The sequence below is a fragment of the Xiphophorus hellerii genome, chromosome 9 (genome assembly GCF_003331165.1).
Source record: "Xiphophorus hellerii strain 12219 chromosome 9, Xiphophorus_hellerii-4.1, whole genome shotgun sequence".
Taxonomy (NCBI): Eukaryota; Metazoa; Chordata; class Actinopteri; order Cyprinodontiformes; family Poeciliidae; genus Xiphophorus; species Xiphophorus hellerii.
This window is the reverse complement of record NC_045680.1, coordinates 27,285,878-27,305,182: the sequence shown is the minus strand read 5'-3', so window position 1 is coordinate 27,305,182 and position 19,305 is coordinate 27,285,878. Positions and strand designations below refer to the sequence as shown.

Genomic DNA, 19,305 nt, shown 5'->3' with positions numbered 1-19,305 from the left:
GTCAGAATAGTTTGCAAAAATTGTGTCTGCACGAGATCAGGATTGTATTTTAGTCCAGCTTTGGCTCTATCAGAAGCAGTCAACACTTTTTGTCTAAGGTCCATTGTGCGTATAAGAAACTGAACAGGAGTTTCTCTGGGATCTTGTACTGCACGCGTCAAAGAATGATAGAGTTCTGTTGCATCTTTCTCTATGAAGTGTGTCCTAAGCACTTGCCTGAGAGAGTTCAAGGATAATTCCGACCTACTCTCTAGATAACTTTTTAATTTCACATCAGGTGCAATGGCTTGGATCACTGCTTCAACGATCTCTCCCTCATCGTATCCTTTTTTTAGTCCTCGTTCCATTTGTCTTTCAAGACTAGTGAAGTTCAGTTTATCCTTTTGTCCCACATCACCGATTTGTCCAATAATTCGAAAATCCTTTCTGTATATTGGATGCAAATTTATTTGGTCTTTGACTTGCGATGACTCTCTTTCAGAACTTGGTGAGCTGCTTGATATTTGCGGTGGTAAAACTAAAGGTGTAGTACCGATTTGTACCAGCAGAGGTTGCTCACCGACCACTTGTTGCTCAGCAGCGGTGCGCTCTGACGCAGAACGTGACAAAACACTCATATCCGTTTTCTTATTAAAGTCATCTATCAAATCATTAGTGGTCAACAACACTGATAATCCATTGTCCTCTAAAGAAGTGACATATTCGCTTTCCAAGTGAATAAGCATTTTTCTTCTCATTAACCGACATGACGACTTCACCTCTTCACTCAGCTGCAGGCCTAGCGCTTCACTTAGGGCATTTAGCTCATCCAGTGACAGAGTAACCAGCTTCTTCTCAATATCGGCAAATAGAGATTCCCACTCACTGTCCATGATGCTTCGTCTTTGGTTGATTCACTGCTTGGAAAGATTCATGTCCGTTTCTTCATTAGTTGTTTTTCGTTTTCAGTAGATGTCGTCTGGCTAGCCGCATAGCCACTTAGCATAGCCACTTAGCATAGCCACTAGCACGTTCGTGTTGCTCCGCCGAAACGTAGTTCCTCTTCATACAAAAAAAATCACTTCTCATTGTAGAAAACATTTGCTGAACCGGGCGGAAACACCAAAATTTATGTTGCACCCTTAAAAAGAACTAAAAAAACTCAAAGGTCTTCGCTTTTGTGCAACTTTATTAAAACAAAATCCACGGTTCAGCATACAGCGTGTGTAGTTTTCTGTCTTCTCGTATCTATACACAGGTCATGAACTTTTTACTCCCATCATGCATTGTGTCTTTCTTAAAGGGGTATTATCATAACAGAAATCTATGAAATAAAAAATAATAAAGTAGTCTAATTTAACATTATCACGTTCTTAATATATTTCCAGGGCTCTACACAATCCTTTACATCATTTCATACAGTCTCATGATACAGCGATGTGTGATTTCTTTCTCTGATTAGTTTTAATTCAAAGTTTTAAACACTTACGTCAAACCTAGATTATTTTTTTGTAACACATACAATAGAATTCTGTTTTTGGCACACACAAAAAAACTCTGGAGATTTATCTAACATGTATAACAAGGTGCTGAAGTCCAGTCCAGTCTGTCCTGCAACTATTAGATGACTCCCTTCTCCAACATATCTCAATCAGATTCATTTCTCAATCTCTTGGCCTCATCAGAGTTAAATGATGATGATGATGATGATGATCACGATGAAGATGATGATGATGATGATGATGATGATGATGATGATGATGATGATGATGATGAGACTGTGAGGATCCAGCCATGAAGGACTAACCTATACACATGGAACAAAGAAACTGGTATAAAACCTATTTGTCCCAGAATGCATTGCATTAACCCAAGAAGAAGAGGATGAGTGTTACAGTGTGACTACGTGGCATGGCTAACAAAACTGGCCTGCTGACCTCTGTCCTTCCCTTTTCTGGAGCTGTAACAGACGACATCACATGGGATCCAGCCTCACTGGGAGCAGAGGACCACTTCTTCCAAGAAGTAAATATTCAGTGTACTGTGACTGTATTCTGACCAAAGGAATAAGCCTTGACCCTGGCTTATTTATAATTCTGAAGAATGAATCTATGAGTTACAGGTTCCCCGAACAGAATCGCTGCCTCTGATATTGTCACTGAATCAACTGAGCTGATGCTTCGCCTGCTGTGAAAGTCCCCAACCACCAGAGCTGACTCCCTTCCTTCACTCATTCACTACGCCTCACTGATCACTGGAGATCTCCCAGTTCAAAAGAACAATTAGAATGTCACAGCAAATGGTTGCTTTGGTGGCGCAGGGGCAACGCACAACCCCCGTATTGAGGCCTTAGTCCTCATGCTGGTGGTTGCAGGTTTGACTCCCGGCCTGGCAACATTTGCTGCATGTCTTCCCTCTCTCTCATTACCCTCTTTCCTGTCAAACTACTTTCAAATAAAGGCTACTAGAGATAAAACATTTAAAAAAAAAGAATGTCAGAGCAGAAACTAATTAGATCTGAAAAAAAGAATCAAGGTCATTCTATGAGTTATTTTATGTTTTAGCCTTGCATATTTTGGTGCTGTGAGTAATTGACAACATATTTCTGAAGCACACTAAAGTAGTTTGAAAGACAATTCAGTCTCATTTTCAAACTTATTCTGAAATAAAGCAGCTTTGTCTACTCAGGGTCTGGTATCCTTGACCCAAAGGAGAAATCACTTAACAATATTTAGTTATTTGATCAGTTATTTCAAGTTATATCATTATTACAACATTTATCAATATTGTTTTATATGTCAGGTTTACCCAAAAATCTGCACACTTTTAATGAACAATGGCTTTTATACGCCACTGGATCTTACTCCTGATTGGTTCTTGCTCATTACTATATCTGCAATTACTCCATCCTGATTAGCTATTTTGGTTCCCATGGCAACATGACCAAGGGACATGTCCATTTCTCTGGCAGCACAATGCTCCCTTACGATGACTGCACATTTGGCAATTTGTGATAAAAGTGTTTTATAAGTGTGCCTTTACCCTGACATTCACAGTAAAGCAGCAGTAACAAAGCATTTGCTGTTTGCTGCCATCCTTCCTGTCTGACTGCAGCTCTTCAACATGCAAAGCAAAGAGCTTAATTTATGAAGCAGGAAAAAGGTATTTGTGGAAGTTTTGTCTGCAAATGATTAAGTAGAACTTTCAGAAACCAGATCTGCACCATTGAAAACAAAGTTTGAGGACTGAATTTTCAATATTTTTATTCAGTGCCTTCAAACATTTGATGTAAATTAGAGCTATTTAAACAAATTTCAATGAAAATAATCTAATACCAGCAGCTCTACATGTAAGCAGCTGTTTAATTCAGAAATGGTCATTTGAAGCCAAATTTTTCACTTTACAAGGACAAACATTTTCCTTCACTGTCTAAAGTTAAGATATTTGATCTAATTCATGTGGAGGCTTTGTTTAATTTTTTCTAATTTATAATAAGAACTAAATTTAACTCCTGTGGGGTTTTTTTTGTGTTTAATCATTTTTCTCTTTGATTATAGAACAATACAGATTGCTAATTTAATTAATGGCACAATACATTTGCAAAACATACTGATTTGCACAAAGGAGTTACGGTTATGTAATTATATTTCTTAACCCTCGTGCGATCCGAACATTTTGTTTACTCCTCTTCATTTCTTAATATTTTTTTAGTAAAGGAATAATAAAAATACCTTTTATAACACAACAAAACTAAATGTAGCTTGATTCTGTGAACAATTTAACATCAGCTCTTATGTTGTCTCATAATTATATGAGATGTTCAATACAAGAACATCTTCTGTTCAACATAAGGTGTTGAACATAAGATGAAGAAAATCTTCACTAGATGATGTTCATCTCATAAAATGTTCTTATGCTGAACATCCTCAATATAAGACAAAGAACATTTTCTGTTCAACATAAGGTGTTGAACTTATAAAATGTTTGTCAACATAAGATGAAAAATATCCTGTCCTTCCTACCCCACTTTGAACACAAAATGAAGAACATTCATATGAGATGTTCTTCATGTTCTTTCATTAAGTCTCTGAGACTGGAAGGACTCTTTGCCATCACCTTAATCTTTACTTCCCTTCTCTGTATAGTAACTTTAGTGTTACTGTATTTGTAGGGAAAATATATAAATGTAAAAAAGCTAGGAAAGCAAACAGAAAACACCAACAAAACAAAACAAAAAAATGTCTCTAAATTACCGGCAGCTGTGGTTGGCAGAATTTAATTCTGTATTTTTCTGGTAAAATTCTGGCAACCATAGCTGCCGGTACTTTACTGTAAATTAGAGACTTTTTTGTTTTTTTACAGTGCACTTGTTGTTCATCAACAGATGGGATCAATCAGTCTAAAAGTGAACTTGAATCTGTTTTAGCTCATTACCTTGTTCACAAAAAGAAGAAGCCACTTTGCCTCTCATGCTGAAGGTCATCCATTTAGTTGGGTATGCCAGTGAAAACCTTTGTTATGAATAGAAAGCCTCTTCATCGCTTTGAAAGCTGAAAGATTAAATGGTTTGTGTTGCATTCTGAAACTGCAATACAGCGTTAGGGAAAACCGAGTTCAACTCTGGGGCATCTATGAGAGGGAAATCACCAGCTAGATGTTTTTAATCAGACGTATTCTTCTGACTGATCAGTGGCCAGCAGTGTGACGACGTTCTGGAATAAAGGAACTTACTGATGTGTGTTGCGGTGAAGCAGGACAGATGTCTGAAATGACAGAGCTTTAGATCTCAGCATCCAAACAAACTGGTCCAACAGAAACAACAAAAATGTGGCCTGTTATGAAAAACTTAAAAATAAACTCTAACTCTTGTTTAATGTTGACGGAGGTGAGAAAATATCGGACAATCTGAAGGTTTTCAGATATTGGGTCCTATTAATTTTTCAGTACTATTAAGCCTCCTTAAATAAAACATAAGAGCTTCTTTCTACGCAGACCTGTAATCTGAAATTTCACCATTAACATGTTAACATGAACACTGTTTCCTAGATTTAACATACACTAAATTTCCATTATGGGAATAATGGAAATTTGTACATTTTTGCTGTAAAAATAAAAACACTACACCTTTGTGAGCTCGCCCTCCCATGTGGACCAACTTCCATAAGAGAGGTACTTTAGCTTATTAGAGGCAATTGTTGGCTGCCTGGAAACCACCGAGATGACTTCAGATGACTGTAAAACATGTAACTTGTGATAAAATACATCCTAAACCTGCAGATGAAAAACAGATTTCATTGACTGTAATTTGTTTTGCAATCTATCTTTTGTTGTTTTTTTTTATAAACAACAAATGTTTTTGAAACATCACCTTCAAAAATGATTTTGCAAGTTAGTATTTTACTATTATTTTGAACTTATCTGGTGTCAGTGGAGCTTACCGGAAATTGCTTAGTTCTGTAAGCAACCCTATGGAGGAGTAGGGCTACCAGATCTTTGCCAGCAATAAAATATGTTTAACACTCCTACTTCTGATTGGCCAGGATGTAATCCAGTGGGAGAAATTCAGCTCCATAGGAGAAATATCAGATGGTGCGCTGAAGGGAGATGGGAATCGAGTGGAACTGCATCGGAATTTTTATTTTAATTGGCTTCTTCTTGATAGTTCCTTAGGCTGCATTGTATTTCACTTGTGATACTCTTGTTCTATACTTCTATATTCTGTCAAAAGTTGTTTTAAGTTTTTAGATAACTAAAAAAGAAACAGGTGCACCCAAAGTTTATCAATGGAGCAGTTGTGTCATCACAACCTTGATTGTGATACACCTGTGAAATAGAATCACTGTTGTCACTCTACTAAGCACAAAGTCTCGCAGCAAAAGAAGACTCAACAGGAAGTTATTTTTTACATCTAAAACCAGCAGAACACATTAAAGCTGCACACCTGTTATTATATTTGCATTGTCTCTAATTTTGGTGTTTCAAAATGCTGCCTTGGAACCATAGTCTCCAGCATGTAGTGGTTTTTGATATGGGTCGGATCAATGTTTAGCAAAACAACATAATTTAACATTGTCAAGTGTAACATGGCACAGCGGGTGATTGACAGCGCTAAGACCCTCCTCCTAGCTCTGATTGGTTGTTTCTAGTTTGAACTTTTCTTTAGGAAGAAAGCAGAGAGATTTTAGATGCATACCCATTTTTTGGCTTAAATTTGACTTTTTTCTGATATCAATATGGGGTTGGGAGACCCCTAGTTGTAAAATATACATATTGTCGGTAAATATTGGTTAACAGCAATATTAATATGGTATATCGATATCGGCCCAAAATTGCTTATGGGTGCATCTATTACTTTTGTGGCTTTACACAAACATAACAGTGATAAACTGTGGTCATAGATGATATTCCAGTTGGTTTTCTTTGACCAGATGTTTTAAGCCACAGCTGGAGCTTCAAGGAGGACATGACAGAAAAAAAGAACTGTCAGTCTGTTTACTGTTGCTGCTCACAGAGGTCTCTGTTTTTCCACCATACAATACTGAGATGGTCATGATCACTGTTTTATACTTTACAGTGGTGAAACATTTTCTTTGTGTCACAAATCAAAGCCATTTCATGTAGCTTGAAGTATGTGAGCACACCTGTTATCATATTTGGACCAGAGAGACTGTGTCCATTAAGGCTGATTTGCAGAATAAAGACAATTTGCAGTTTTCTGGTTTATTTGGTCAGTAAGTGCCATAATGGGATGTGTACCATTCCTCTGCATTACTCTCAACTTCTTTGTTTCTCCTCTTCAGTCATGTCAGCTACAGTATGTATCTGGTATATGTACCTTACTTATATTTATTGTCTTTTGAAAAACAACTTTTGAGCTGCGAGCCTGACCTCTGACCTCTGTTATCTGGCACGTGGAGCCTTTTCTTAATGGGCAGTGGAAATCCATGATGACCTTGTTCATTTCCTTTTAAGGATTCCCTAAGGTTCCTGAGAAAAGTGACATCCACATATGAGGAAAGGTTGTTTTTTTTTCATTTCATCTGCTTTGAAATCCCTGTTATGCACAAACTGCATCAGAGAGAGTTATTGGTGGCATCTCTTTTCCAGATACGAGATGGATGAAGTGGTTTATATGCTTTCTGTTTGTTGAGACCTGTCTGTTAATTCTCAGCCTGATCAGTTCAGTGTCACATGCAACACTGTGTCCCACCAAGCAGTGACACCGAGTACGTAAACGGTCATAAAGATTTGTTTTTGTGTAAATATGTCCACTGGACGCCTCATCTAAGAGCAGACCTCAGAGGAGGAGCAGACCTGAGTATGCAGGGACCTTTACCGCCTCGCTGTTCAACCCTACATTTTCTCCCATCATTCTCCATAGTTTTAGTGTCACTGGGGTCGTATCCGCTTGAAGGTCATGACTTTCCTCTTTCTCATTAAAGGCTGACTCACATTCTGTGTCTGGGTTTATAGCAGAATCCACCCACACAATCTTTGAAACAAGACATTGTCGTTCTCTAGCAACTGTGGTTAAGTGCCACAGCATTTATTATGCCTGATGCGCCACTTTGGGTTTGGTCTATTCGTTTGACTTTCTGCAGCTGTTGCATGACGGCAGATTGGATGCTTCTATGTGAAGATTTGAAAGGTGAGGCTCTGACTACAACCTCTTGAACTGTGGCTCTTTTTAAATCAGCCATAACATATTATATACTTCTTAACAAATGTCCCTCTATCCTTTAGCTGTCTCATCATACACAAAGATCCAGAATTTGACGTTTTGTTACAAAACGCTTTGTTCTTGAGACACTTTCATTAACCCTTTTCTGTTCTCTTGTTGCTGGTGATTCCAAGGCACAGAGAGGATGGATTGAGGTAATTGTGTTGCAATATATACTTCTTAACAAATGTCCTTCTATCCTTTAGCTGTCTCATCATACACAAAGATCGTTTTTGTATTTTTGGACCTTCTGTCTTCTCGTTTTCATATAATGTGAGAAGATAAAGAGCAATATGGGATGTGGGATCGATTGGGCAACAGTAGACTCATGAGTGGAGAATGAAAAGTTTTAATCTAAAAACTCCAATGCAACATTGTTCATGCCTTAATTTAACTTTGGGAAACATTTTGAAAGTGCAAACAAAGTATATCTCCATTAGCTAATGGAGCTAATGGATGACTATAAAAGTGAATATCAGTGTGCGAAGGAGTAAAGATTAAGGTTGCTGCCCTCTCCGGATGTTCCTGAAATACAAAAGAAATTATAAATGCTACAGATTTTTTAAAAGTTTCCTTCTTGCAGCAGCAGTTTGTTGAATGCTGCTGACTGTTTCATTGCAATTCACACCTCAGAGAAGTTGATAAAAAAAACATGTCATGGGAATAACCCACTAAAGGACAACTGATATCTTAACCTTGTGCTAAATCAATGGGTTTTGTGGAAGGGAGATGTAAAAACCATCAAAGAAATAGCAGCTTACCTGTCTGGGGAGAAAAGACTTCAGGAGGAATGGATTTTCTTCTGCACAAAGAGACAAACCTGTCACCTTGGCCATTAGTTCAAGCAGGAAGAAGGTATTTTATGTGTGGATAGGAGACCTCAACAGATGCAAAAGGTATAAATTACTGAAATGTTTGGTTTCAGTAAAAAAAAAAAAAAAAAAAGGTTATGATTGCATTAACCATTTGAGAGAAAACAATCTACTTTGCTTTTGCTTTCTAAAGCTCCAGTCACCTAGATTTGAAAAAAGTGGAAAACACAGAAACTTAGTTATGAGAGATTTCCTCAGCTGTAACCTTTAATCCTCAGCTCTCATGTATCCTGCAAATTGTTGAATATGAAAGAAGATTTTTAACAGCAAGTGAGAAAGTTTCATATTCATATATGTGTAGGGTAAATGCTTTATAAATATGACTTACTTTGTCCGTCCTCAGTGTGGGAATACATTCATCTATGACTTCTTAAAAAACATTAAAAGTTGCAGTCCAGGTGTTTTCCTCCTTAACCAGGTGAAGATGCCTGTAGCCTTTGACTGGTGCGTGCTTGAAGAATTGGTATGTGTGTAGTATTGGTGTGTGTGGAATTGGTGTGTGTGTAGGATTGGTGTGTGTGTGTAGGATTGGTGTGTGTGTGTGGAACGGTTCTTGATGTGCTGACTCCAGTCTCCAAAATTCTTGAGTGCATTGTGCTTGACATTCCTCTCACGGCGGTTTTCCCTGTTGCTGTTTCGCATTTTCCTACTAACGTTTTTCTTTCCACTGAACATGTAATGACCCAGTTACATGAAACTATGTGAGCTCAAATTGACCGTTTTTCTTTTTACAATATTCACATTTTTAGAGATGTGGGCCTAATTATAAATTCCACTTTCTGTGTTTATATTCTGAGGGTTCTGGTAGGTGTTAGCATTCCCTGGCAGGATGCCCGAAAGGCTAATCTCCATGATGCTAGTAATTTCAGAAATGGGAAAACCGTTCCATGAAATAATTGCATACAGGAAAAGTTATGGGGCAGAGGGCTTTGCATATATTGCTAAGTTTTAAAATGAACCATGCCAATTCCTAAAAAGCATTCCTTTCTCACACTCCTATCAGCAGCAGAACTTCTGCAGCCAAGCTTTTCTAAAATCAGCTTTCCTCTATTTTAAAATGGGGTTTTATGCAAAATCAACATTTTTTTGTTTAATTTTGCTCTATAATGTCATTCCTGATCAAACACATCCTCGCCTCAATTTCTGCATTGTGATATTATGTTTTTTTGTTGTTGTTACTCTTCTTCATGGGTGCTGTTGTTGATCATTAATCAGCTGACTCATTTGAATGTACTTTCACATTCGTGAGGATTTTTGCTGATTTTTGCTTTTTGCAACATTCAACCTTTTATGGTTGAATGTTGGGAGTAGAGGCCACAACATGAGGCAGAACCTGGAAGACAAATGTTGAGGTGCAGCTGTTATTTCTAGAGGAGACGTTGCTTTCAGGTGTTCATGCGCAAAGGTTTAGAAGTCTAGATGCTTTAGACACACACCTTTTTTAGCCTTTGTACATTTCTTACTTTAGCCCTGTCATGCATGAATTATGATCTTTTATGTCACGATTTTTTTCCCCAATGTGTTTTGGATTTTCTTAAGGCATAAGAAAGAGGTAGGAAAAAGAATTCTGTAAATAAATAAATAAAATCTAGGATTTTTTTTCTAGGGATGAACATTGGGTTTATCCCTATGTTTTGTAATTTTCTCCAAATACAAAGTTATTTGGAAAATATATCAGTAGTATTAGTCTGCACTTGCAGTGAATGATCAGCAGTTGATAGTGTATTGTATAATGCATTACTGTGCAAGTCAGTGGTCTGTGTGCATTTATAACATAAAAATCCACAAGAAACACAAGAAAATGGCTTTTAGATACAGTAGCTGTCCACTGCAGTGACCGCTGTGCATGAAAGGGTTAGTTTTGTTCATGGCTCATTTGGGTTTGTTGTTCTTTGATTTCGGTCACTCTGTGTTCTATTCTTGTTTTGAGATTGTCATTTTAGTATTAAAGTTAATAAATTCTATGCAGGAACACATTTTTGTTCTCTCTCCAAAAGCTGATAGTAAATGATGTCATCCTCTTTTGGCCCTGGTTGGAACTTCTTGTTTGTTCTTGATGCATCATTTGGACAGAACTTTTTTCTTGCACTGCTCTCAACGCCCATTATATAGAAATACTTCAGTGTGAAGACTCTGTGGGTCTTTCCAAGAGTTCTGCAGCCATGTTATTGTGAAGTGTGAAATGTCTTGTCCAGAACAAACTTTATTCAACTTGACATCTCTAGTAAAAGAACAGATTTCTTTGCTTTCATGGAGGTTATGTGTTGGCCTTTAGCCTTTATCTTTGGTATAGCTTCATCGTTTTGTGTTCCTTTCTAAGTCTTATAGTCATTTTCCTTGGTCTTCTTTCTTTGGTTTCTCAAACACTGTGCACTCCACTGATTCGTCTCTGCTGGTTTGCTTGTAACTCAGTCCAGAAACAGTCCGTGTCAATAGCTCTTTGTGAGATTCTTCCATTGTCTATTTCCACAGCGTTTCTCCTGTCTCCTTTTATCACTGTTCAGTCTGTATTCATCACAACCCGTGTTTAACATTCCTCTCATGTCTCCATCTGCCTAACAGCTTCCAGTTCAGTAAATCATCATCACCTACAACATCAACATCAACATTCGCCTGTCTGGCTTTGAGTCCAACTTCACAACAAATTATGACAGAGTTAACCCTTAACCTGTTGGCTGCTTCCTTTCTCTCTCCTTGCTCAACCTGTCAATTTGGATGAATAGTCATATAAGAACTGAGTACTTTGTGAGATGTTCAAACCTTAACAGGTTTAGAACCTAATTATACATTTTTATTTACGACTTCCTCCCTGCTGTGTCTGCTGTTCTCAGGTTTTTATGAGGCTGTTTGTTCTCTAACAAACCGCTGAAGTCTCATGGAACAGCTGAAGTTAAAAGTTTTGATTATCCACAAATTCAGCTAGCAGTTTGCTTTTGTCAGTGGCTCGTCTTTGTTAGCATGATGTCACATTCGTGCAACAAAATGCTTCCTGTTCCTGCTTTAACTGTAAATAGGTTCATAAAACTGTGGTTCAGTCTGTGGCTGGAGGGCCGACATTCTGTAACACGAGAGATGAAGTGAGTCAGGGGCCACATCAAGACCATGAATGTACTCATGGGCCTCAAAATATAATGATAAAACTACACAATTAATTGCTAAAATATTCTCTCTGCATTCAGTGAGAACTTCTAAAAGTTTAGCAGTATTGAACATCTTTTCACATGTATGTAATTTGGGAGAATACAGATAAAAACTGCTTTGGTTTAATTGATGAAACAATATTTAAACTTACTGTACTGTTTTCTTGGCGGCTCTATTTATGCCTCTCTAGGATCTAGAGGGCCACATAAAAAGTTATGTCCGTTAATGACCGTGAACAGAAAATGATCCCAATGCACTAATGCTTCATTGATGATTGATCACATCTCCAGAGACCAACAGTGTTTGCAAGAGTTCCTTTGCATGCTGTCCACTCTCTGCAGTATGTTCTGTTTCATTAGACATCTGTTGCTGAGCCACAGCTGTGACATCAGGTTTGAAAAAACGTCCTAAGAAGCTTTTTCAAACCCCTGATCCATGGCCAAGTTTGTTTTGACAGAATGAAGAGATGAGATTGGTCTGCAGAGAGGCCGCAGCCCAGGAGACGAGACAAAACACACGAGCGCCATGTTTGCTGGATACAGATGAGCTTTTCGCTATGAATTATGGGTTGTGTTTAAGTGGAAATAAATGTCGTGATCTGTGTTTTCCGTGTGTTAATTTCGAGTTTTCTGTGTCTCTGTGTCTCCGTGTTGTCCTGTTCTCCCCTCGATTACCCACAGGTGTTTCTCGTTCCCTAATTACCACCTGTGTATTTAGTGTCACCTGTGTCTCTGCGTCTCTGTCGGGTCCTTGTCTTGCAGTCGTCTAATGTGCGTTCTGTCCTCCGTGTTATCCAGTCGTTTTAACGGTTGCTACCGGCGTCGAGCCCTGGCTTCCGCTCGGCCGTGCTGCCCGTTGTTTGGACTGTGTTGCTGGACATTCCTCATTAAAAATCACTCATTTACTTCAACCTGGGTCTGCTGCGTTTGCCTCACCACTCACCACACCCGCACTTCATGACAGTAAATCTATGTACTCAAGTGTCAGAGAAGAAGAGTGGAAAAGCTCGGTCTGTCACGATGGTTGCACTGGCATCCCCTGTCTGCAAAGCTGGAGCTTCTAAATGACTTTAGTTCCATAACTTACATCCTTTCTCACTTTCATGCTTCTATCTGTTCAGGTGACTGATGCCCGATTGTGCAATGAAGGTAACTACTGCCAACCACAAGAGGCTTTTTTTGTCATTCTTGTAATATTAAATTAGACAGACCTTATGAAATATAAAAGGTACTTTCCAAATAATTATTTAATTTATTATATTTGAAACAAATCTGGAATTATGTGAACGAATAATTACTCCACTTGTTAAATCATAAATTTACAATGATGAATTACATTTATTTGCAACACTGGAATAACAATGTGTCCATTCTTAAGGCAGCTACTGATCCGATTAACGATGGCACCAAAAGGAGACTACTCGCGTTAGCATTTTAGAGGCTAACAACTAGCATGCCTAAGCTGCTCAACCACTGGATTACACATGTGAACACAGAAAAAAATATCATGAGAAAAGATTGACATACAATATCTGCGATTATAAAGCTTGCCAAATTATTCATGATATCATTGTGCATAAATGTGCCTTGTGTTTAATATTACGTGCATTAAAGATTATTGAATGTCAGCCATTTTTCTTGATAAAATTTTGTTTTAAAAAGCATGTTTAATCCAGAGGGAGGCCGGCCTTAGAATGCTGCTTGTTAGTTTTTTAATGCTAGCACCAACTTGTCTATACTAATGGACAGCAGAGGAGGTATGTTAGTCACTAGCATCTCCAAAGCTGAGACAAGTGAGTAATCTTCTCGTTCTCCAGCGCTGGCAGCTAAGTTGCTGCCAGCTAATCATTAATCAGATCAGCAGCCAAGAAGGCAGCTGACCAGCTGGGGTGGAAAACCTGACTCTATGGATCAGGTCTGTTTGTCCAGAACATCCCATAGTGTCTCATTTGAATTAAGAACTTGAGAACTTGAGGCCAATTTAACATCCAAACCTTTCTGCGTTCACTATGCTGTTCCTGAACCATTGTTGCTTTATAACAGGACATGTTTATCTGCTGTAATGCCGCAGCTGTCTCCATCCTCACTGGTCTGCTGCTATGAAGCCACAAAACGCACCAAACTGTAATCCTCTTTGTTTTCTGACACCTTTCTATCAGGACCAGCAGTTTGAGCTGCACTGGTTCATCTGAACACATGGAACAGCGTTTAGCCTCCCATGTGGATCAGTAAGCCCCTCCAGCCCATGAGCCATCTGCAGTTCATCCCTGTTCCTTTCTTGGACCAATTTTAATTCTGGCTTAAATGCTCCCTTTACTGTTTTTTTTTTTTTTGCCAGCTTCTCACAAATGAATGTTGATGACAAAATTATCGTTGCCCCAAATATATCATATGCCATAATGATGAAATAATTAGTGTGATTTGTCTGATTTGTGTGTATTGACAATGACAAAGTAGGCCGAAATGCGTTTGTTTTATAGATATTGGCAATGGATTCCACCCCAGCATGATCGACTAATAACAAGCATAGCAATACATCCTGCTGTCCAACAGTTGCAGCCAGGAGGATCGGCATAGCAACAGTCTCCATGTGGCTGACAGTGGCTTTTGGTCATTAGAAAACCTTTTCCTGTTTGAGTTCATGCGGTCATGACATTCTTGAAATCCTCTGCACAGATTAGCTCATCACTTCTCTCAGTATCTGGAGCATGATGGGGCAGCACTGCAGTTCTTGTCATGATTCATATGTTCCTACCAGCAGGAGGTGTCAGAGCGATGCTCCATGTCTCCATGGGTAACAGAGAGTCTCGCCTTTTAGAGGCCATGTAAATCACCATGCCTGAGACTCAACTGAAGTATCACTGCTACCACATTTCGAGAGGTCAAGGGTTAAAAATGTCTCATCCAGGAATCTCTTCCCCCGTCTACCCATCTTCTTTAAGTTGGTTTCATACTTAAAATCTGATTTTCCCTGATTTTGTATTTTAGCACATCCAGTGGAAACCCAAATGATCAGTCCCAAATGATCAAAAAGTATTTTCTTACTGATAAAACAACCATGACTATTTGTATTTGCAAACACTCACACTAATACACATATACTCTGAGAATCTGTAGTTTCAAGAATGTAGCAGCACAAGTCCTGCTTGTTTGAACAATAGTGACAATAAGAAGAGCTGTTCAATGAAAAATGCAAAACAGAGAAAAAATATTTGTTTGCTCAGACAAGCTGAAATACAATATCTAGATTTGGAACTGCTTTAGATGAAAATATTTTTTTGAGAAGGATCTTGAGTTGGTTAAGGTATTGCAATATGGACTTTGACTTTTATCACAATATTTTGCTGTAATATTGTGATAATGATAAAAATTATGATCTCTTTTTCAGGTAACTTTATGCTTAAAGCGTCACAGACACAAATAATGATAAGCTTCTTCACGATGTCACTTAGCTAAAGAAATATGATTTATAATTGCACACAGAGACTTTCTTTAATCACATCTGGAATTTATCATCCATTGTTTATTCTTATTACAACTATTCCATTTGGAAAAGGTACAAATCAGATTATTTTGGAGGGTGGAAAGATTGGAGTTGGTCTGTTCCGACTGACACAAAGAGTAGATAAAAATATGGCTTACTTTTGCCTGCTTTGTGAATGTAACCTAAGACTCAAAAGTAAACAAAGAGAAAGATCAAAACACAAAAATAAACTAAGAAACTAAACACCAAGGAATAAAGTAATGTGGTAACACCTTACTAATAAAAATTAATACAGACAAGCGACCTGAGTATTAACTACTGAACAGAAATAAACAGCAAGGCAATGATCAAAACCAAACAGAAATAAAAGCCCAAACATCTAAAGATCATAAAACAGAAATATTGCAATTCATTTGGAAACAAAAAAAACTTGTGACCCCCGATTACTTTTAACTTGGAAGTTTGGGCCCATGGAGCAAAAGACATGAAACATAACATTAGGATTGAGAGCAATAAACAATAAATTAAAAACAAATAAAAATAAACTGAATTGGCTGTATGGTTGTATTATATTGATTTTTTTTCTATAGTGTCTTAATGCTGTATTTATTGTCAGTTGACACCATCTAAATGAACTGAACGGGAAAAAATCAATTGAAACATTGAGTCATGCTTTATTTAGTTACCTTAGCTTAATTTAACATCTTTTAACTGAGTGCTGCAGATATTGAGATTTGACATTAACCACTATTTTCATAGTTTTGCTGTACTTCTATTATGAGCTGGATTTTAAAAGCTCTCTGAGATCCAGACCCTGGGCTTTACTCTGAACACACAGCAGTGGGAGTTTTGGATGTATGAACCAATAAAACATCAGGGGAGGATTATGTTAGTCAGGGTTCATTTAATTCTGAGTATTGACCATCCTCTGTGAAGTCCTGGACAACAGACTGTGCAGGATCATCCAGCAGGAGGTGGTGGTGGTGAAGTTCTTGTTTCTGCAGTTTCAAGGATTTCTCAGACAAGAATCAAAGCAACACTCTGGATATGTGCTTGATGGAGGTTTATAACATGACATTAAATTGAAGAAAACGGATTTCGCATAATAACTCTCCTTTAACAGCAGCGTCACCAATAATCAGAGAGTACTGCATGGCTGTTAAGAGTTCCTGCCTGCTTTTTTTTCTGCAGCTGAAACAAACGTCTCTCAGTCATGCAGCGTTCTGCTCAGATGTGTCAGCTCTGGTTTCTATGTAGATGCTCAGTTTGATAGATTTTTTCCTCTGGCAGTCATCCAAGTGTCTGTTTTTTTCTAAGTGGGGTAGATGCGGAGGTCATGACACATAGAGGCCTACCTGCTGTGAGCAGTAATTCAGTATTTATATGAGGAGGAAAGATGATACCACACTGTGTGTATGTCTGCAGGCGTGCGGGTGTGTGTGTGTGTGTGTGTGTGAGAGAGAGAGAGAGAGAGAGACAGACAGAGCAGAAGGGGTTAAACAGGGTTTTTATTCATTAAAATAAAGACAAAATAATTTGGTGTTGACTTTTTAAACTTTCTGGGATTGGCTGTGTCAGTCCTCAGGCCTTGCAAGATTTTAAAGTCCATGTACGGATGCTTTCTGTGTACCTTATAATTACAATTTGTTTGCATTGATTAGTTGATTAGTTAACTAACCTGTAACTGTTCTTTTATTCAGCCAAAAGGTCATGTTTGACACTGTGGATTATTTATTATCATACTGTATTTGACTCATTTCAATACTCCATTAATTAAACACATTCTAATTACAGTATTTTCAAAATGAACATTCTGGTTAAATTATAAAGTAAGAATGAGAAAAAGACATTTATCTTGTCTCTGAGTATCACTTGATTCAGCTGACCTTCCTTAAACTCTATAGGCTTTTGAAAGTTTTATCAAACAGACTATTTACTTGATAGCAAATGATATTCCGGGAATGTTCATGTTTTTCTCCGAACAGAAATTATTGAAGCCTCAAACCACAACAGCAAATAGAAAGCTGTATTGGAGCAGAAAGCAGCCAGAATCTGAATCGTCAAAAGACTGGAACAGACAGGCTGGTCAGTTAGCAGGCGGTAAAACCTGCCCAGGCCTTCGTTCAAAACTTTTGATGTAGTTGTTGAGGATGCTGGTTTCGTCCAGTTACTTTCAGAATATGTCTAAATTTTCTCTAATGTCCTGCAAGTTTCCAGTCAGAACCTCTTAAAATTGCTGAAAAGAGAGAGCGAGTCAGGGTTTTTTTTGCTGCATTGATTTTTCTAATACTAAACTCTGTCTTGGATCCATTAAAACCAGTCAGATGTTCTAGTGATAATTGTCTGACTGTCTAAAAATGAACACAGGTTTAAGAAAACATAATCATCTTATGTCAAATTCTAACTAATGTTAATGAAAATGAACCACTGTTGTAACATGGTGTTACAGCTTAGGATCATTCAAGTTAGAAAGTTATCATATCAGTAAATAAAGAAATTAATATGAAAAAAGTAACTATTGAGCATAAAAAATTAGCTGATTGAAATGCTTGAAAAGATTATATATAACTGGATGGATGCTTTAAAATTGCAATCACGATTTCTTAGATGAAAAGCATTTCATCAAAAGATGAGCACAACAAATCTGTGCTTAATCAAGGAAGAGTACATAGTTTAAAGGAGGTGAATGATAAAGAGTTGTACTGGATGTTATTTTTGACAGACATAATATTTTAGCAACTGTAACAACTAATCTGTCAGTTAGTTCTAATTTGCCTCACCTATTAAATCTGCCTCTGTGATGGAAAAGATCAGCTTTAATGCCCTGCTTATCTTCTTTTGGGGTAGAAATCAAAACAGCTTGTAAGTTACCAAGAGATTCTTGTTTGGCAGATCTTCTCAGAGAGACTTTATAAGTATTTGTCTGCTCTGTTCAGATCAGTTAGCCTGAACTTTTTGCTGCGTGTGCAGTTCTGCCCAGGTTGCCATTTTCCAGCAGCTTTTTTGTGGTTTCGCGAACTGAAGAGACGATGAGTTACCCGGAGAGCCGACTGTGACATCTGCCGCTCTTCCTGAGCATCGCACTGAGACTGCGGGAGAGTTAAACAGTTACATTTGGCACCTGATTATCATCTGATTGATAAAGTACTTATCCAATACAGACCATTTACCATAAAGAAAATTAAGGACCTTCTTTTTTGGGAGGGGGGTTGTAACTGTCTTCAAAAAGGAGGGAGTCTCTGGGGCAAAAGGGATCAATAAGAAAATCAAAAGATTTACTAATGGGTTGCCATGTCTGTAATGTGCACCAGTTTGTTGTTTTTTTAACTACAAAAGGAAAATCAATGTCACCAGCCTCATTTTTGTTCATTCCTCTGGTTGCTTCTAAGGTGGAACATTCAGAGACTATTCAGAAGTTATTTTACCATCCTCTATTATTAATCATGACCTTTTCTTAAATATCATTAGATTGCTTTTCTTATCCTTCCTTCATGGACTTCCTTAATGAACCTCTCCCTGCTGTGTCCTGTGCTCTGCTCCTTGCAGGAGGTGAAGTACTTCCAGTTTCCTGGTGAACTCCTAATGAGGATGCTGAAGATGCTCATTTTGCCGCTTGTCGTGTCCAGGTACCTGCACTCACAGCTCCGCCACAATTCTGCAATGGCCAGAATCAATACCTCTGGGCTGCATTGAAAAAAAGTTTTTCAATATGAAAAACTTTTTCACATTGTGTCACAAACTCTTATGTATTTTCTATGGATTTTATGTAAAACCACCAAGCTTTCACTATGGTTTCACTGAGGTTCAGATTTAGATCTTATGTCCTATATGACATTTTGTGTAAAGGCTAAAAAGTTCCGTTTTTTCTAATCTGACCTGTTTCCACATTAGTTGTCCCCTACATGGATTTCAAAAAACTACAATAAGAACTTCATCTGACGTTTGTCCGTTCTGTTCCACCTGACATCAAGATTTAAGGAGTGGACCACACTGTAAAACATTTAGTTGTGTCTATTATCTTCTGTCAAATAAATTTAGCCAGTTTTAGATTTTGAACCTACATGTGTGAGTTTGTGAAAGATAAACTTACGGTAGTAAGTTGTGTTAAAT

General features: G+C 37.9%; 1 protein-coding gene across 1 annotated transcript in view; it reads left to right on the top strand.

Moving 5' to 3' along the window:
* The window catches only part of slc1a7b (solute carrier family 1 member 7b), a 64,981-nt gene that overhangs the window by 10,238 nt on the left and 35,438 nt on the right, over positions 1-19,305 (top strand). Inside the window, exon 2 of the mRNA XM_032572901.1 lies at positions 18,742-18,821. Within this exon, the coding sequence (XP_032428792.1) occupies positions 18,742-18,821 (80 nt within the window). The remainder of the gene's footprint in view (positions 1-18,741; positions 18,822-19,305) is intronic.